At 39.6% G+C, this 21,343-nt stretch overlaps 1 protein-coding gene across 2 annotated transcripts in view; it reads left to right on the top strand.

Moving 5' to 3' along the window:
- Positions 1–21,343, top strand: part of RNGTT (RNA guanylyltransferase and 5'-phosphatase) — a 180,700-nt gene that overhangs the window by 60,667 nt on the left and 98,690 nt on the right. For both annotated transcript variants that reach the window (XM_084514322.1, XM_084514323.1), the window contains exon 11: positions 12,168–12,332. In XM_084514322.1, the coding sequence (XP_084370448.1) occupies positions 12,168–12,332 (165 nt within the window). The remainder of the gene's footprint in view (positions 1–12,167; positions 12,333–21,343) is intronic.

Raw genomic sequence — 21,343 nt, 5'->3', positions numbered from 1 at the left:
TTTTTTTGGGGTGTGAGGGAAGGGAACTCTCATTTGTAGGAAATGTTCAAACTTAACATGAAGAATCTTACATCACAAACAGCAGAAATGATGGGGGTTTTCAGAGGATTGTTAAGGTTTGAGGAAAGTCTGCTTTTGGGCAGGGCTGTAAATGCTTTAAACTTAGTGTTATGTTTTTGTTTTGCTTTGTTTTTATAACATTGGGACTGTGGAATTGGTTAGCATATAATACAATTTTAATGTCAAGGACAAATTAAAACAATGTTATCAGGATGAGTACAAGCAGGGCTTCAGCTGCAAGAGTTCATTAGCAGTGGTCCTACCACAAAGATTAAAAACCATAGTGGATTTGAAGTTAATTTTAGATAGTTAATTACAAAACTGGACACCCGAGGATGTTTGGCTTGGCAAGCAGTGGTCAACAGAATTTTATCACAAAGAGAGGTAAATGTATTGAAAACTTGTAATTGGCAGGAAAGAATTGGTTCCTTTTTTAGGGTGTGTAAGTCAGTTCGTGTAATCTTCCTAGTAGAGCTTCAAATCAAGTAATTACACAAAACACCAGTTCCGTTTCAAAACAAAACACCCCCCTGCAAGTAACCAACCCCCACTCCAAAAGCACCCCCTCAGCAGCAGAGGGCTACACAAAGTGCTCAGGGGTTCTGCGCTGCTGCTTTGGATCTTGCAAGTAGTTGTTTCTTCTGAAGGTGAGTAGTGGGGTTACCGTACTCACCGGCCATCATCTAAATGACAAGATGTCCAGCATATCCCCATCCCATCCTCTGCTTGCTCTGCTGCTGGAGATGCTGCACTGCAGTGGGGGAAATGTGAATACAAGCTGCTGATGAACACTTCTGTCTGCTCAGGCAAACTTTATATTTAAGTCAGGTCTAGTGATCTAGAGGTACTTTCAGTTGACTTTATTCCTAACTATTCAACCTATTTTGCACGCACGCCTTCCTACACTAGCTAAATGCACAAAGTTTTCTGGGTTTTATCAGAAGATTTCTTCCAAAATACTAAATTCACAAATTCTACACTAAGTCCCAGAGACATTTTGTGCACTGTTAATACCGCGGAGAATTTGCGTTAGGATGACCAGCACCAACACAGAAATACAGAACAGTGCCGAAGTAAGGTGGTAGATAGTTCTGCAGATTGCACGATACATTTATAGTAAGAATTACGTCAACTTGCGCCCCTCAGGATGGCTGTAAATAGTACAGCGAAGGCTGTTAACATATACAGAGAAAAATCATGGAATTAACATTTTAGATCACAGCAAAATAATGTCATAATTTAAACTTTCCAATTGTCATTTGCTGTAATATCACTTTGAACAATTCTCAGTGTTTTCACCCAGCACTATTGTCATGCTTCAAAACTGGGCTGTACTCTATTCTTGTATTTATTTTAGTTCTTTGCTACCTTTCTTTTGGGGGCTAAATTTTCTTAAAATGGTTGTTTGGAAGTGTAGCAGTTAGACAAGGGAACCGGTCTGAGACAGGAAATTTTGAAAAGTTACCTCTTTGAGACAAATATTAAAATGAGATTTAAGAGCAGCAGTGGTCTGCTTGGCATGGATCAGTTGGGAATAAAGATAAGGGTTTTAGTTTTGTGTACAATACAGTGATTTGGGAGAAGATCATGGAATCACTGAGTGAAGTGTCTCAGTACGTTGTAGGATCTTTCTCCAGACTTGGTCAGCATTTCATCTGAGCTTGACACAGAAAAGGTGAGGAAACCACTGCAAGTAAGGATGATGTGATCATCAGGAGAGAATGGTAACAGAAACATAATGGTGAGGCTCTGGAACAATTTAAAGAGAATAACAAGGGAGAAGATTTAGAGATGAGAGAGTGGAAGAAGACCCGTCTTAAAATTTTAATCATATTGGTATCGGTGAGGCTTATTGTTACTCAGCTTCTCAATTTTGCTGTGGTGTATCAGGAATCAACTACAGCAGCCTTCTAGAAAGAGGTGAAAGAAACCAAGAAAATAGACTGATTGAAATATGTTCTGAGCGTTTGACTCTAAGTATGTAGACAGGACGAGTCTTAGGAAGAAGGAAAAAAATGGGTTTCAGTGATTGGGAGAGACATATACTGGAGTTTTCAGGGAAAACACGGAAATAATCTCTTGGCTGTCATCTTCTAGGATAAATCTTCTATCTAATTGTGATGTTTATCACCTGTAACCACTGAAAAAGTCAGTTTTCATGGTTTTTGATGGAACAATTTGGTTTTGTTTCTTTTTAATCCTTGTTTGTGTGACATGCAGTTTCCAGAAGCTTATGATAAGTCATCCCGTTGTGCTACAAGACGCGCCTATGTCAGGAAAAACAAATTCTTTGGGAGATTAAAAAAGACTGTTGTCATTTTGTTCAGTCTGAATCATAATGTTAATTATTATTAATAGCAACTCAAAATATGACATTGCTGTATCACTGCTTTCATCCCACATGCTAAAAGCAAATCCTTAGAAAGGAAGCTACATGCAAATGAAGTAAGTCAACCTTTCAGCCTCAACTCTTTGAGGAAACCCAGAGCAATCCCTACTGTTTTTTTTTTTTTCTCTGCTTTGCTTGGATCTTTCTTAAAACAAAACACAAACAAACCAACAACAAAAACCACCTCAGTGTATATAAAATTATCTCTCAAAACCACGTTCTTAGAGGCTACACACATCTATAGTAATACATGAAACTGTGCCAGGGGCAGGGTGCTGGTACTGAAACTTTAAGTTTGGGTTGGAAGGGACCCTAAAGCCCACCCAGTCCCACTCCCTGCCATGGGCAGGGACACCTCCCACCAGCCCAGGTTGCCCAAAGCCCCATCCAGCCTGGCCTTGAGCACCTCCAGGGATGGGGCATCCACAGCTTCTCTGGGCAGCATGTGCCAGGGCCTCACCATGCTCTGAATAAAGAATTTCTTCCTAATATCTAATCTAAACCTACTCTCTTTTAGTTTAAAGCCATTATGCCTTGTCCTATCGCTCTACTCCCTGCCAGAGTCCCTTCTCAGCTTTCCTGTGGGCCCGCTTTACGTACTGGAAGGCCACAGTGAGGTCTTCCTGGGGCCTTCTCTTCTCCAGGCTGAACAACCCCCACTCCCTCAGCCTGTCCTCACAGGAGAGGTGCTCCAGCCCTCTGGCCATCCTTGTAGCCCTCCTCTGGACTCGTTCAAATAAGTCCATGTCCTTTGTGTGCTTGGGGCCTCAGAGCTGAACGCAGTAATCCAGGTGCACAGTACTTCAGGTACTGTGCTGTCCAGCTTCCCGTATTTTGGCTATATGTAGATAAGCTCGTAATAACTGTAGTTGTATAGTATTACCTCTTTCACCTGAATTGTAAAATGTTCAAATTTGGTGGGTGATTCTAGTTTAATAGAGGATGCTGACAACAGAAAAATTAAGTCCCAGAAGTAAACACAAGCAAATCCAAATCCCCGTTATCAGAAACAACCTACAAAAGAAAATGTCTTCCTTCTCTGCTCATCTCTGAGACAGCTCCTTCTGGAAAACCTTGCTTTGACAGGCTTTTTCTTACATTGTACTCAGTAGCTGCATGTAGATGTATAAACACTAAAGCTAAGCGACTGTTTGTGTTTTTTCCATAGTTAACTAATAAAAAGTACTCTGGCATCATGTAGGATCTAATTAATAGATTCTTAGCAAAGATGCTGAAAAAGAATTGTACTTTTATTTTTCTTTCTAACCCTGGCCTTTAAATTTTTAAACTCTAGCCAAGTTTTCCTGAGAGCAGATTGCAATGGTAAGAATAGATCGAAGGCTTGAAAAAGAATAATTATTTTGATGTTTAAAAAGGAGATAGTTTTTGATGAAAGTTTTGAAAACTCTGAGCATTAAATTAAGTCAAGATCAAGATTCCTGTGGCTGTCATGTCTAACAATGCTGTAGCTGTTGGATTAAATTTGTCACTGTACATGCACATTCTGGCCATAAATCCTGCCCATAGCCAGTGGTGGGTTTGTTGAATTCATGCATGAAAAATTTTTGTTTCAAATCCCTGTAAAATATTACCACGTCTGACTTTTCCGCTATAAAGCTAATTTTAAAGCGCTGCAGAGCTCGCCACACATGCTGTCTCTGCTTTATTAGTCTGGTAACCTTATCTTAAAAATACACTATGAAAATTCTGAGGGCATAATTCAGAGATGCGAGCACTTCCTTGCATAATCTTTTCCATTTACAAATGCACCTGACTGCCAGTGACTTCTCCACTGTTGCTTCTAATTCTGAGGTTATTTCTCAAATGGTATCACTTGAAAGCACAGGTTTAAATAACTCCTGTTGCTAATAGTGCCCTAGAAAATGCAGATGCTGTGCATGTGTTTAGTCTCAAATCCTTCCCTTTATTTATTTATTTATTTATTTATTTATTTATTTATTTATTTATTTTGCTGAGACATACCTCACAAAAACCTGTATGTACATCTTCCCATCACAGCAAAGGCAGAAGGAGATTTTCAGGTAAATGAACCACAGAGCATCTACTTCTTGTACCTCATGTTGCTTTCTGGTGAAACACTGAGAAAGATGTGCAAGGTTGCCTGTATCTGCAGTACTCGGGCATCTCCAGAGCCTCTCTCTGCTATTTTCAGATCTCTTGCTTGAATTCATGGCATTACACAGCTGCTAATACCACTGCTTTCTCCTCCTCCTCTGAATTTTGTAATGCGGCTTTACTGGATGTTGAGTAGAGAGCAGGGACAGCTTGCCCAGGGGAAGCAACATAGTGTAGTCCCTTTGAGTATTTTTAAAGGGTACGTGAATAGGGTGGTGTTAGGGAATAGGTAGGGTAACAAATAGTGGGTTAGGAGAGCTTGTAAGATGGAGAATCAATACAGGAGGGGAATGCTGGGGGGAGCTTTGAGGTCTGTGGAGATGGATGGATGGATAGATGTATACTGAGTAGTTGTATTTTTCAAAGTCTTCCCTATTTCATCCCCATTCCCTGTTGAGCATCACTTTTATTTGTTATTAAAAGGCTGACGTGTATGTCTGAGCAGCAAAATGTGCAGATATCTTCACTTATTTTGTGAACTTCCAATAGTTTTGTTTTCTTCCCTGTTGCTCCTTGGTCTTGGGAAAAGTCCATATGCAACCAAAAGGTAACATTCTTGCACAGTTTTGCATCCCTCTTTAAAACTCCCTCTTTGCCTGCAAAAATTAAATTATTGCTGGAGAGTGGTGACCAGGGTGATCTTCGGTGTTTCCTTGTTCCTCATTATGTGCTTTTTATCTAATAAGCTGCTTGCTGTCAGGAAGCATTCCTTTGCTTTGTGATGAGTTTGAAGGATGACTCTTACTTTCTGGTTGGATTGTGTGAAAAATACATGTGATATTTTTCCCTTCCCCTGCATCTCTGAGTTAGATACTCCTTTTCCTAACCCTGGGGGCATTACAAACCGCAGTGAAGGTAGTTTGTTTTTCACAATTGTCAAAACTGAGAATGCTTATTGGACTGTTATATAAAAGCAAAGGGACTGTATTAAATTCTGTCATGTCTTGTTTTTTCCCAAAGGTAAGTGTTTCCATGCCTTCGTATGAAGCAAGCCTCATGAGAACCCTTTGAATAGCAGATTACCACTGGTATAATTGTCAGGAGAAGAGGCATGAAGTGTTGCTCCTGGGAGAGAGAGAGATACAGGCACAAGTAGTTTTCCAGAAGCAGCTGTAGAAGTTGCCTTAATATTAAATCCGTTCTATTTTTCAGGTGTGTGGGTTATGTAGGTTTTGCTCTTATTTACTCTGATGTGATAGTTCTTCAGCAAAATATAATACTTGCTAAGACAATTACAACCTGAGACCGGGATGTTAAAGTTGTGCTGTAAATGAAAATAATTTTCTCGGTATTTTTACTAACCTGCTTTTTCTCTCTCTCATATTTTCAACCTTAACAAAAAAATCCTCACTTTTTATTTGCAATAATTTTTATCTTCTTGTGTTGGGAACTGTAACATGATTAAATAGAAAAATTGTCTCTCTCCTTGCAGTTTGTAACAGCCATTACCATAGGAACTGCCAAGTAGACTTGGACCCAACTTCTGTCTTAGGCAAATATTCAGATCGCTCCAGACCCTGGCAGTGATCACAACTGAAGTTCAAAGTGTTGAAAAACTTTACAGTGGGGCAGGTCTTCCAGTGGCATTATTATTTCCAGTATTGAAGACAGTGAAGTCTAACACAGGGCTTTTTTCCAATATATTTTTGAAAAGGAAGAAGTATAGGCAAAATAGGAGATGGTTGGAAGGATATTACATGGAACCGTGTAATGGTTTGCCTTGTTTCCCTAACTTAGTTTTAATTTTTCCTTTTATACACTTTGTTTTCTACAGTTTTCTACACATTCTGGCCCTGTCTCCTGTGTTTCTATCTTTTTCCTGCTTTTAGGTGAAAAGAACTTAAAAAACAAACAAAAAACTATAATACAGGATAGGGTTTATGAAGGTGAAAGCAGTATCTTTCTAATATCCTCTGTTCCATTCGCAGTATGTTTGAATAACTTGAGTGGCTCTTATCTGCTGTAGGACTTGTGGTAGGAGAGAATGTGAAGGTCATATTTTCATCCTGTTTAGAATATTTCTCTTACTTAAACCAAGTATGAAGAAAAACACCTTTGGTTGAAAGAAGTATGATAGCTTTTCATTAGTATTTCTTATTCGTAAGCTAACCATGCACATAATGAGCTAAGTATCTCAGAAAAATGGTGTCCTTAAAGTTACACATCTTTTACAAGTCTTAAGAGTGTAAAATATGTAATAATCAGATATTTAATTTTTAATTCTGTCATGGTTTAGGAAAAGTATATGACTTCCTTTTTAAGAGAACCCTCATGAACCAGTGCTGATTGTTGATTGATTATTTTTTTGTATTATTTTTTTAGGAGACTTTATGCTTACTCTAATGGGCAGTCTTAATTTAAAATACTACGAAGCGATTTCTATCCTAAAAATTCAGTGCTGCAATCTTTTCAAGTATGAAATACTCTGAAGAATGTCTCCAAGTTGTGAGATTTTCCCATTTTTTTTTTTAAACTAACAGGAATGATAATTCTTCAACATCACAGTTGTTGTAAAAGCCAACAGTAAGTGTCCCTGTGATGAGTCACTGAGTAGCTGCTGGAAAGAGTATGAGGAGAGAGGAGCATAAGAAGAATAACTGGAATTAACTGGACCATGTAGTAGCTGTCACAATTAAGATGTCTCCAAACTGTGTGCAGAACAGCACGAGGAAAATTCAGAACGCAAAAAGCAGAAGCAGTAGAGCCCCGTGTTAACTATTTTACTTTGCTGATAGTTTACTTAGTGCTGAATTTAGGCTATTTCAATTTATGTTGCCATGGGAAGACAATGTGAAATCTTTGTCTGTAAATGTCCTATGATGATTGTGGAGAACCTGTCTCACAGCTATGGATTTTTAAAATTCTGACTTTTAATTCTGTAATTAAAGATGTGAAGTTCATCTACTCCTCAAAATACGTGAGGGAGGCAGCCAGTCTAGACAAAACATCATTCCTGTAGATTTCAATCATTTACACCCCAGTAAAAATCCCCTGACTGAGTTTTGTTTTTGAAGGCTCAGAAGGATTTATAAGGATTAGAAAGATCCTAAATGAAGCCACTGTCCATGCAGTCAAACAGTGAATTGGATGGAGCTGTCTGTGTTCCCAAAGTAGCAGCTACTAAGCTTTTTTTTTCTTTCTTTTTTTTTTCTACTTTTTTTTTCTTTACTTTTACCAAGCTCTAGCATGCTTTGCTAGAGCTGTGCTTTCCAAAGAGGTGGGTTGGTGTTTGCCCTCTGTATGCCAGTTTCCCCAAGTCTGCCTCTTTTTTGCAGCGTGATAATGGTGAGAATCATAATTCAGTCACTTGCAGTGATCATAAATATTTTGCCTTATCTGTATTACCTTTACACCAGTGAAGTGTACTTCTCATCCTCTTGTACTTATAAGGTTTTATTTTTTTTTTGGCCTTGAATATGTATTTTCTTTCGAGCAATTCAAGGCGGAGAAAATTGGGGAAGGGAGCAATGTTTGTAGTACAATCTACTTCTGTTTTGATCTTATCTGTTTAGTCACAGTTTTGACAGTCCTGCTGTTCCATTCAAGTTACATTTGCTAATAATAATAATAAAAAAAAAAAAAGCACAGAGCTATATTTGTATCTTCTGTTAGGCCTTGATGTTTATGCATGGAAAACAAACTTGCTTCCTTTGTTGATTCATACATACATGAATTTATTATTAGTGGTTTTCTTTTTTTGAAAAAGGAAATACAAATAATTAAATACTTGTCTTAAGCAATCCTTTAATAAGTCTGATTCCCAAACCATTTTTGTTCTATGCTAAAATCAAAGCAATATTCCGCTGTATAAGCTGACAACATATAAATAGTAATTATGTTTTGCAACACGTTGGTTGAATTAATAAAACCGAACTAATGTCACGCGCTGTACCTCATGGGTGCAAATACACATTTTAGAAACCATTTTGAAACTGCTTAATTCCTTGCCATTAACACATTATTTTTGAACATCTGAGGGACAAAAGTTAGGAAAAACAAATTTAAAAATGTGTTTTCAGTTCAGAATAATTGTCTTATCTTTTGTGTATTAGAGATGAAAAAATTTGGAGTCATAATCCTCCGACGTTTTTCAGTTCTCTAATACTTTCTGTCCTGTTTTTAAAAGAAAACTTCATCAGAAGTGGAAAAAAAAAATGTTAGCTGATTGAACATAGTAATAATCTTATTTGGAGAATGAAACAGCACCTCCAGATTGTTTTTACGTAGGAGCTATCTATATCAAAAAAATCGCAGCATCTATAAAACCCCAGTCAGAGGAACTACATGCCAGGCCATTAATATTAAATGCGAAATATTTGACTGCAGGGTCTTCAGAAAACGGGAGAACTAATAATGGGCTTTAGCTGGAAATGCAGATGTCAGCTGCGGGTGCCTTGAATTGTCAATAATAATGCTAAACACAGGGTAGAATATCAGCCTGTGCTTATTCTTTATTCTCTCAAAATCATTAAAGCTAAGACAGTTGTGACATATGTTCTGCTATGGCTCAATAAGTGAGGACGTGCGCAGAACGTATATGCGTGTCTGTGCTGAATAATTCATGGTGAAGGTATTGCTCTGGGGAAGCAAACAGAACGGGCTTTGCTGGCAGGTAGGCTTTGAACCATATCTCATAAAGGAAGAGAATAAATATTCTCGGTTTGTCCTGGACCAAGCTGCTTATCAACAGTGTACACATTATTTCTCTTTTTACTCCGGTTGCGTCGGGCAGAAGCTGGATAAATATCAAATTCTAATAGGAAGTGTTTTTATGGGATTTAGCACCTACAGACCCCATTTTATCTGTACTCTGTCCGTCTATCCGTGGAAGGACTTTCCATGGAAAGCTCACCAAATTTTCCGAGCTGTCACCACAAGGTCACCCTTAGAGGCTGGAGGAAGGCCGACTTGCAGCTGGTGGATGCCAGGAGCTGCTCAGATGCCCCCTTTCTCCTTCCCAGAGAGAGGGGCCCAAAGTGGGGCATGCAGCAGAAACCCTGTTATCCTGATAGACCCCTCTCAGTGGTTCCTGCCATCTTCCTCTGTTTACTGACTAGGGGTGTAAGTCACTCACCAGCCCTTATAGCCACGGAACCACGAGATCCCAATTTCAACACAGACGTCTCTGTGGGCCTGGAGAGGGGCAGGAGCTACAATTTAGGCACCCCTGATGTACCAGAGCAGAACCCGACACCTGACCAAATTCCATCTTCCAGCACCCGCTTGAAGGAACCCTGTTGGGATTGTAATTTTTTTTTCAATTTTTAGCTCCTTTTGGTAAATAAATTGCCCTTCCCCCAGTCCCTTAAGAGAATGGATGTTTAAGGAGTTGTACACTCAGATTTTTTCATATGTTTAGATGTATTTCTTCTTTGGTCCACTAGATTCTTGTGTGACCTACTGGTTATGGGTTCAAGTGAGCAATTCAACTGCAATATTTTAAGTTAAAATCTTGAAAAGTTCAATCTTGTGCAGCTTCCAGATCTCATTAGAAGCCTTATTTTACGTTTTGAGGATGCATGGGAGACTGTGCTGATAATCGAAACGATTTTTCTCGGTGTCACATTTACTGCAAGCTGTGACCTTGTAGTGCAACGCACAGAGTTTCAACAGGTGAAAAAAAAAATTCGGGAAGAGGTGTTGAGTCAACAGCTGACTCCTCTCCCCAGGCTCTTCTCAACGATATTTTGCTCTGGAATGCATTTTAATCACTGTGAGGGGGAAGTGTAACTTGCTAGCATAGACAGGAAACACATGCTACTTGTTAATTGGGTTTTACCCTGTGCTAGCAAATTTATTTTAGGATGGAAACGTCTGGAGCAGGGATTGCCGTCTCAGTACGTGTGCTGTTAGGTGGTGCTGCCCCTCATCCTTCCCAGAAGAGCAGAAACTTACACACCGAAATAAAACCTCCGAAGTCGGAATGTTTAAATTAATAAAAACATTTCTGAATTGCTTAAAAATGTAATAGTATTTGGTGGCTGGGTTTTGACTATGAATCCGTCGATGTCTTGTTTTTGGAGAGCTGCTAACTGTGTGCTTTATACACAAAATAATCTCATCCCGGTTTTGTCAAGGTCTGCAAATTATTTCTTGCAGCCTACACTGCCCTCCTACTTGGGTGCTAAAAGCTAGGGTTTTACCACTTGAATATTTGGGCCAAATATGTTCTATATAACCAATTTTTTTGTGTGATTATGGCAATTTCTGTTAACAGAGAAGCCGCCCTCCTGTCCCAGTGTTGGTTTTATCCAGCATATCCTTGCTTTGCATTCAACATTACATTAGTTTTCTTGCTGCTACTATCCTGTGCTTTGAGGACAATGAAATACTCCTTGACTTCTGGGCTTACTTGGCCGATGAAGAAATCGCTCGGCAGCATCACCCGGCTTCTCCCAGCTCGTATAAGCTGATGTCAGCCTCGCTCTGACCTTTTGGTGATGGAGGCGAGTGGTAATGTCACAGTAATGCACCCTTCTGCTCAACAGGCTCCCAAGTAAAAATAGGTGATCGGCAGAGCTGCAGGAAATAATTAGTTGCGAGTAGATGTGAGAAGTGAGAGGATTGTTGAAAGGACAAGAAGGCGATTCAGCGGGTTCCTGGGGCACACAAAGTCATCTCAACTTTTAGTTTAACTATTAGGAGATGGAAATAAAAGTCAGTCGCTGTGCTAAATTTCTGAATGAATCGTCGTAAGGAAGGCCTCTAGAAAGGCCTCACCAGTGAGGGGAGGGTGAGTCTCATCCATCTAATATCTGTCGACCAGGAAAGGGAGGATTTTTCCAAGTTGTTTTTTGCATGTGTGTGAAGTAGAATGGCAAAACGAGGGATGATCCCCTGCAAATAACCTTCCTGTGCTGGCTACTGCTCGTAGCAGGGTGGATGCACGAGTTTGTGCCTCACTGCTGTGGACGTGGCACACCTCACTGAAACTAACGTGCAAATTTCCAAGCCTCCTGTTGCTCATTTACTCTGAACGATGCCCACAGTGTGTTCTCATCACCATCTCATGTTCAAAACGCAATCAGCTCCGTTATCAGCCATTATTCATCTGACAAACGTGTGTTTTGGATGCTCATAGTGACTGGTGCAATGCACCAAACATACCAACAGCAATGTAAAGTTCCTAGTTCAGATCAGATCTGGAAAGGTCAGAGCATGCTACCGTGAATCAGAGAAGAGCTTTTACCACCTTTTAGTTGACTGAGCCATCCTGTGTTTTGCAGGTTTCTGCAGTCACTGTTTATTGACACGACTTCCAGCTGCAGCTCTAATTTTCTCTATTCTGTGATATAATTAATGCTTCTTTCAAAACATCAATAAAGTACATTTGAAGCAGTGGTTTTGCTTAACTCTCTAAATTGCATTGTTGTAGGTTTTTACCCTTCCGTGACCTTTGATTTCATTAACTTCTTTCAACCTGAGACAAGGGCTTGAAAAACAAATGCTTGACCAAAATGTGTATGTTCAATTAAGGAAAAAAAAAAAATGTATCTGGGTGTTTCTAAATGCTACATCAGGCAAACTTACTGTTCAAATAATTTGGTGTCTGTTTTTAATGCTGATTTTTGGAACTTGGCAGGGACAGCCGGTTGGAGACTGTGATTTTAACGTTCGGCTTGCCTGTATAGAAAAAGAGATTATCTTTCCCCGACATGAAAAAATGAAGACTGGTCTTATTGACAAAGCACAGGAACCATTCAGCGTTCGGAACAAGCCATTTTTCGACATCTACGCTTCAAGAAAGGTAAACTTGATTTTAGTTGTTTCTGTTGGGGTGCAGAAGGCAGCAATGCAGTGTTGGGTATAGGTTTTCCCTTACCATTTCTTTTAGCTTTGTGCAAATTCCTCTTCTAACCAATTACTCAGCAAGTTTTTTGGGAGGTGACGACAGTTTGGGATACCCTGAAAAGTGGTTTTAAACTGCCTATTCCTTCTGAATTCCTCTTTTCCTGTGTTTAAACCTTCGGCAAAACCTAATTCTTGAGTTTCATAATATTGAATGACAACATCAAAGTTGTTAATAATTAAGTTTGAAATGGCTCTGAGCTTAGGGGAATGCCTGAGAGCTATGCTATGGATGCTATTCTCCTTCTTAGGTAAGAAAGTAACTCTTTTTGCTTCCAGTTCCCATTTGGCCATAGGATAAGAGTCATGAATTGTGCTTGGGCTGCCACTTCATGTTCAGCAGCGATTACTAAGAGCCCGTGTTAGTGAATGCCTCCACGCTTTACTTATTAAAACACCGCCCTAGGTCTTCTGAAGGAAAGCATATGACTTGCAAATATATACGAGTTTCTATCTTTCATTATGCACTCTTTTCTTCAGCATAGAAGTATCCTAACATTCTGTAAAATATTTTTATTCTCTTCTGTGAATTAAATTGCTCACGGATAATACTTTGATCTAGAGTAACTAGTTTTTCTAAGCACTGCTGTTAAAAGTGGTCCCGTGTCTCGTCAGTGCAGACCAGTGAACACCAAATTGGTGCCTTCCATTTGCTTTTGTCACTTCCTTGAGCCTGTAGCAGGTAACAAATCTTGCCCCAAGAGAGGCAGTAATAGAGTCCTGGCGAACTCATAGGTGGCTGAAAACTAAATAAAGAGATACAAGTTGGACTTGCAAAGAACCTGGCAGAGCCAGCAGTCTCGGGAAAGTTTGTCACGAACAATTCTATCAGAAAGGTTGTGTGGATAAAACACTGTAAATGTTTTGATCACTTCTCTGGATGTGTGTGGTTGATTTTTTGGATCATCTATGTAAAATAATATTTTCAGCATTGTGAATTCGAAGTAAATCTTTCATAGGAAATAAAAGGCTTTCAAAGGAAGTAAAATTTGTCTAGGACGTAATTTCAAGCTTGAAATTGAAAGGAACTAGTACAAAGGGAACGAGTTAAAAATGGGTTTCTTACCTAAATTTATAGTCTTTTGAAGTGTTCTGGAGTTGCAGGTTATTTAACCTCATTTAAAAATCATGGGAGAACATGCCCGGAAGCATTCCTAGAAAGCTCACTGGGTAAAACATATCTATAAACAAAGCTCTGGCTAGGTATATCTAATCATTGTTTTACAGATGAAATTGTTAAATGCTGACAGCCTATCTGTTAAGAGTTGGTTCCCATTAAGAGGTAAAGTTCGAAATTCATCCAAATATACTTTGTACTGCAGCTCTGTGAGGTACAGCTTAGAACCAGCCAAAAGATGACTACTGAAATGATCATCTGCTTCCCAGAAAGAGTAGGAAATGAAAATTATGCTTAAGTACTTTCTTTTTCCTATCTAAATGAGGTTTCTTAATTGTCCATGTATTGGATTTTAATAATTCTGACTGCAGCATTGTTCGAAGTCAGCGAAGAAATGATGGTGTTTACTGCTCTTTCTCTTCCTCTCCCAACCCTTGAGTACAAATTCTTCAAGATAGTGACTATCTCATTACCCACCAGTAAAGCATCAAATATATTGGTGAGGAAAATGAAATTATACAGGACTAGAATTTGTTTCATAATAAATTAATAATTGCTTTTGACACTAATACTTGGACAAGAGTTTCTTTTTATGCTTCTCTTTGCCATGAGGTTTGATTAACTTCTGAATTATGGAGTGAACCAGTTTTCTGGCTAGTTTTCTTAGTCCTTTTTTTATTATTATTAAAGGATGTTACTGAATGGAGCAGTTAGAGATACACAGAGAGAGCAGGAGAAGGACAGTTACCTGGCAGTGCAGAGCAAGTTGGTTCTTTTATTCTTGTTTTAATTATTTCAAACATTTATGATTCACTTACTCTACACACATAATAGACGAAATTGGTAAGAAAATAAAGCAAGTAAGAATAATGTTGTGGGTTTTATTGAAGTGCACATTATGAAAGATTATGTTTTTTATTAACAACAACAAAAAAAATTGTTTCAGTGGCTCTCTTTTTGTCACATAACTTCAAATGAGAGTAAAATTCAATAATGGCTTTGCACAACAGTTACATGGCACTTTTTTCTTTCTCTGAGGGCTCCTTTTCCTCTGAGGGTTTTGCTGCTTTTTATAAGCAATGATACACCTTTGAAACAGATACAGTAGTGAAGTAGTGGTTTGAGAGCAGGGCATCTAAAAACGTGAAGGATGGGTCTCTTTGCTTTTTGTTACTTATCTGAAACTTTTAAGAAGCATTGTTTGAAGACAGCAGTAAGTCTGCAGTACCAGATAAAACCATAAGGACATTGCAATCTGCGTTTCAGGTTATGATGCAGTTCAATGAACAAATTCTCACCCCAAAGCGTTATTGCTTTAAAATCATCTTTGAGATAATACTGTCTGGATGTTTTAAATTTATTGGGGTATTTAGGTTTATTGCCTCTTTTGAGAGGATGGGAGTGGTGATTTTTTTTTGAGGTGACAACCAGGGCAGGCTCTAAAGCTTTAATGCATTTTGAATTTGAAATAACCATAGGCTTTTATGTTTTATTTTTGTACAACATATGAGGTATTTTTTAAGCAATCTTTGTCCTGATTTGAAGTGACTGCTGTATAGTGAAATGAAAAATAATAATTAAAAAAAAAAAAAAGAACAGCTCATGAGGCTTTAATTCTGATTATTGTTTTCAGTAAGAAAGTTTTATGTTGATCTCGTTGATCTCCAAGTGTTGTTTGTACAGCCTGTTATAACTGTAGGGAATTTCAGGTAGCACTGCCAGCATCAGTGAGGAGTTTTATCTAAGGCAATACTGATAAATGCTTAAGGGAACTCTATAGATTAAAAATTTATTTCAAATCAAATCTATTTCAAATATTGTTGCTATGTCAAAAATACAATTTTCATTTCATTAGGTCTGTGAACTTGATGAGCGTGTGATTCTCTAACACTGCCTTAGGATAATGACGCAAGGTGGCATCTTCCTACTCATCACAACTTCGTGAACAGAATGCTTAATTACACATGGTCAGAGCAGGCTATTGTTTAGAAGTGTTATCCTGTCCTGAAAAAGGACCATTTAAAAATAGTATCACATTGCTGGAGATCTTTTTCCTGTGTTTATTCAGTCTTCTCTGCAACTATAGCAACAAGTGTACTCACAGCTATGAACACCTCATTAGCGTAGCGGAGAGAACAGGCTGGGTTTCTGTAGCATCAATGACAAATGTCTTGGTAGGGCTTACCAACTCTGTGTTCAGCACAGCAAGGGTCTGGAGAGAGCCAGGAAATTCCTCCTAGCTGCTAAATCTGCTTATTCTCCGACTGACTCAGCATATCCATCAATCCATCTCCAGAGACGGTGGCAGTTGAGTGAACGCTAAAGGACAGACAAAGGGGACCTACTCAGGTAGATCTTTTCCTTCTATTTAATTAGCTGTTTGGCTTGTTCCTCTCCGAGAACAGCAGAGTCCTTTCTTCTTGGGATCAAACAGGTTCCTTGCTTTCTTGACCAGAGGTCCTTAAAGATTGGCACCCTTGCGGGATCTCAGGAGAAGTGTGTGTTTTCGTAAGTGTGGGTTTCTTCCCTACACCCAGCTCTTGTGCTTCACTGACAGAAGATGCATCTTCTCGAGTCACCCCCAGAGGGATCCTTCTTTTTGCACAGGGGGATCAAAGCACACAGCAGCCTTTGGCCAGAGATGAGCTGGATCTCTGATAGCACCAGAGTATTTGACTGCAAAAGTGGGAAGCCCATATCACTGGTCAGAATGCATCTTATCAAGATTTGAGAAGCAAATGTAGCCTCTTTTAATGGCATTTTCATCACGTATATGTTCAACATAAAATCCCTTGGAGTATTTTGCGCAATTTCAGCAGGAGTTTTGCCATTCTTGAAGTTTGCCTCAGGTACTATGTTTTGAAGGTGATCCTGCAGTTTATCTGGGACTAAAATTTAGCTTCTTAGCTAGGTGATACTTTATAATTGTGCCTTTTGAGTGACAAGCCAATGTACACTTTGATGGAAAAGAGGCTGGACATCCTTCATGTGCAGGATGTGTACACATTTTGTAGTCCGACCTTCAGTCTTACAAAATCCCAGATTATCAGAGGAAGATTTGGAGAGAGATGTGCCTTAAGCTTTGTACTCCTCAGGCAGCCTGAAGAGAAGCAGGGAATGTGCGTACTGGGTGACTCAGATGTCTCAGTCTGAGAGCCTGGAGTAATAGGTATAAACAGGAGATTGTATCATTGGCAGTGTTGCTTGGATTTTCTTGTAACACAGCTGTCTTTTGCTTAGGGTCAAGAAAAGAATCAAGTGTACTTCTGAATTCCCTCAGCTGGAACCACGCATCACATAGTTCTGTTTGGAGACGCTTCACTTTTTGAAATATGTTCCCTGGAAACAAATTTAAATCTCTCCAAAGTAAACATTGTTAGCCCTCTTTTCACAGCCTCACTCCATCAATCCTTTCTGGGGACTGAGTTAAGCTCCGGTGTTCCAGACTTAAAGCCAGTGCTGGCCATTCTTCTTCTTAATAATACCACGGATGGGTAACTGGCCGTGTGTTTGGGAGGATTGTAGGAAGAATACTGAAAAAAAAAAAAGGCCAGGAGTCTCAGCACTATATTTAAAATATTTAGCCACTTACTCTGCTATTAGTTATACCAGGAGAAATGATGTTGCCGCATAGGTTTAGTTATTTTCAGTGAAAATGTGAAAGTAATTACTTGAAACAGCAGTGAACTTTGTACTATGCTATACGCTATGTCCAATAATGGAATAGTTCTTAAAGTTATGGATTTAGTGCTTTAATAGCAGAGTTTGAAGGGTAATGGCTCTTCTTTCTGAATCTGAAAATCAATTTATTGTGAAATGAAATGCACTTTTAATGTTGCAGTTAAGAAGTATTATGGCAGCATTCACAGTTTTGCCTTGGCATTTGTTGTTGGTACTAGGTCTTGGAAATGAGGGCTATATCTTTGCAACATTGTCTTCAACTTTATTTTAAGATGTTTTGATGGACTTCTGCTGCTTCTTATTAAGAGAGAGGTTTGATGGTAACAGGAGGAAAAGAAAGAGAGATCCTGAGAATCTGCAGCCTGCACCCAGGTGACTAAAAATGTTTCCCCAGCTGAACTTTGATACTGATGGAGGAAACAGTGTCACTAAATTGGTCTGCTTCTATAATCAAAGAATCACTAAACACAGCTTAGTCTTTTAGTTTTTATGTTGCTGAAGCTGATCTGTAGTTCTTCTGCAAAGCTTTTCTGTGTGGGCAGTCACAACCTGGATGTCATTACCGAAACCTAGTGTCCAGTGACTGCCCTGTCTAGCAGGGCTGGAAAAAAAAAGTTTCTTTCTGTATGGTCCCGTGGAGAATTGTGCCGATCTGCCTCAATGGAACAATAAGGCTAAAGGTTAAACAATGACACAGGTCAAATGCACAACCTTTTTCAAATGCTAGCATGCCGTATATCAAGGAGTTGTCAGTTCTTAGACTATTATCTGATCTTAAAATGACAGCTGGTCCTGGAGGGATTAGGATGAAGGTGAGTAACCCCTGCTAGAAGATTAAATGGTCTAGGGTCTTCTTGAAAGTTTTCAGTCAAATCTGTGAACTGACAGACTCTGTACCCCTGCTTTTCCTGGGTTTTTGTTCATTTAATTTTGTTTTGTTTATGTTAAGGTTTTGTGCTGTGGGTTTTTTTTGTTTTTTGACATTTTGGATTTTCATTTTTATTCTGGGGGAAACTGCCTTTGTTGTGGTTAGGAAACAGACTGTTTAAAAAAGTTGTACCAATAAAAAACCACAGCCACCGTTGAGGTGGTATGCTTTGGAAAGCTAAGAGGCTATGCACCGCTTTGATGATGAAGATTATAGGAGTACACGACTTGCTGATGTTGGAGTGACGTGTTTTTGCAAGTGAGACAGCAATATCCACTATTTGTGTGGTAAAAGTCAATCAGATGAGGGCCTGAAAAAGGCAGGATACGTGGATGTAACTCACTTCTGCCTGACTAGAGAGCTGCTAGCTCAGAACTGACTGTGAACGACCTCAGAGCCCCGTCTGGTGTCACCAAGTAGCCTGTGGACAAAAAAAAATGGTGAAGGTTTGCAGAAATGGGATAGAAGCTGAAAAAAATCAGTGGTAGGAATGGCAGCAGCAGAAGTGTCAAATAATCTGTGTATTTATTGGGCATTTTGAATCCCGTATCTAGGTGGAGAGAGCATGGTACCATCTGGAGGGGTTTTTGTGCCAAGAAGACTTGTTTCCTCTGCTTTTGTTTTTGTTTTCTATGCCTTAAGGAGTAGCTTAATCGGCTCACCTTCCAATCCTGCATTTCCTCACCCAGAGCTGGCAGTCACTTGGCGGTGTCCGGCCTACACCATAGCCCTTGCTCCATCTGTTAGGTTCCAGGTTTTTGGCCTGGTTACCATCTCACCTCCTTTTAATTATCCCCTAACCCATCTCCACCTCTACCATTTTGTTTCTATTTGCTTTTATTTCTTTACTCTGTACGTTTCTACCTCACTTAGCCCCATTCCACCATGAAAATCAGAAGTCAAATGTAAGAGCAGCAGTGCCTCACTCCACTCCCAGAGGTTTTTGTGCTGGTGGCTGTTCTCACTCAAATCATCCCAGTGCTTTTCTTCATGTAAATACACGTAATGGTCGACCCAATAAGCCTAGTAAACCACTGGTGAATGAGAAGCTGGAAGGATGCTGCCTCATTTATTTTAGGATGCAAAATCTTCAGCTGGCAGCTGTCCTGTATCCCAGCGTGTAGTCCTTCAGACTGACTTCTCAAAAGGATCTATCCTGAGTTTTAAAGGTAAGGACAACAAACCAGACCAAGTGGGAGCTTTGTAAATTTTAATGTGCAGTAAACAACCGAACTGTGGCTCTTGAGCTGGATATAGATTGCTACCACTTAAAATTCAGCGCTTAAACTGGAGCTGTTTCATGCAGCCAGCTGCAGCCCTGGGGTGACGATGGGTCCTGCTCAGTGAGAGTAATTTCTGGCTGTAGGAGCATGAGGGTAAGCAGGGATGCTGTAGGCCAGGAGTGGTGAGGTTTCCAGCTGCCTCCGGGTGTTCCTTTGCTGTCTGCAGTGCAGAGAAGGGGCGCTTTTCTCCATTGCATAGCCCGTCAGGTTGGGGTTTTGTCACCAGTGCTTGGGCCTTCTTCCTTAACCTGCTCCAGCTGTCAGTGCATTATCAGATATTTCTAAGTCTGAGAGAATTATTAAATAGTTAGTTTTCATCTCAAAACTACATACCCGTTAAAGCAAGGAATATACTTCTTTCTCTTCTTTCAGTATCATTCTAGATCTGTCCTTGGTTTCCTCTCCACTGGGCCTGCATAAAAGTACTTTGTCATTTGCACTGTGATCCTGTAAAACTTTTTAATGCTTTTTTTCCCTCTTTTTTTTTTTTTTTCTTTTTTTTCTCAGACATCTTCCTGAGAGGTGTTTTTATGTCAGTGGGAGCCATGCTTTTGTGATTAAATGCTACCACCTCTTTGTCACTGTTTGGAAATTTCAGTGGAAGTATTTATTCCATTGTCAGGCATAGCTCAGGTGGTCAAAATCTACGAATCTTACTTCTGTGATCAAGATGGACTTCATGGTCTGTTCTCAGTATCAAACAATTCCTAAACTCTTCTTATCTGGTTTAGACTACCTCTGGTGATATCAAATAGAAATGTGCTATATATTGAATCTTTACATTAAGGAAGTTTTAAGGATGGAGAGGGACTCTTTACTCATGTAGATAATGATAGGAGAAGGGGTAATGGTCTTAAACTAAAAAAGGGTAGGTTTAGATTAGATATTAGGAAGAAATTCTTCACTGAGGGTGGTGAGGCCCTGGCACAGGCTGCCCAGAGGAGCTGTGGATGCCCCATCCCTGGAGGTGCTCAGGGCCAGGCTGGATGGGGCTTTGGGCAGCCTGGGCTGGTGGGAGGTGTCCCTGCCCATGGCAGGGGGCTGGAACTGGGTGGGCTTTTTTTTCTTGTAGTATCAGATATCAGGTTCATAAAGCAGCTCATGGGCTGTATCTCCCCTTGAAAACCTACTTAGTCCCCACAAAACTGTGTGGAGGGCCCAGGTGAGGGAAAGGCTTCACTGTGAAGGTCTTGTGTGCTGCCCAAAGCCTGGCATAGCAGATAAGTGAAATCAACTTTGATTTCTTTGCTCAAGGAACACAAGCTGGAAGTGTAACGGTGTCAAGAGCCAGGTCTTCCAGGTTTACACCAAGAGGTTTTAAGTCATGCTACAAAAAAAAAAAAAATTGTCTGTGGCTAACTCTTAGCCTCCTTGCTCTGATGGAGCCCTTGAGGAGATCCATTCATGACCAAGAATCTGTGTTCATTTCCTAGAGTTAACAAAAGAGGATTAGGCTACTTGCTTTTGATTATTATTATTTGTGATGTTGAAGGTCAACGATAATATTTCAGCACAGCATAATTTTGGTTTGAGAAAAAAGGAAACCGTTTTTTTGCTTTTGGTTTAAGAAATCATTCACACATCAGTTACGTTTTTTTTGGGAAATGACCTAGTGAAGTTAAAACAAACACTCTTCAGTATTTTCCTGAAGGGCTATTTTCTTAACTAGTGGGCCATGCTAGTGGTACAAGTTAAATTAATATACAGCAATGCAGATGTGGAATATGTAATTAAATTCGACTCTTGAAACTTTAGTGTGGGAAAGAAAACACTGAAACTAGCAGAAAAATAAGAGCATATGGATGAAGCATTGTATTTGGTGCACAATGAACAGTACATGTTTTGGGCAATGGAAGTCATACAGCTGTAGGAGAAATGCCTATAGATGTCTGACTGACTTC

The sequence above is a fragment of the Aythya ferina genome (assembly GCF_964211825.1).
Source record: "Aythya ferina genome assembly, chromosome: 3".
In the NCBI taxonomy this organism is placed as follows: Eukaryota; Metazoa; Chordata; class Aves; order Anseriformes; family Anatidae; genus Aythya; species Aythya ferina.
Note: the sequence above shows the minus strand (reverse complement) of the source record. Positions and strands in the feature narration are given on the sequence as shown.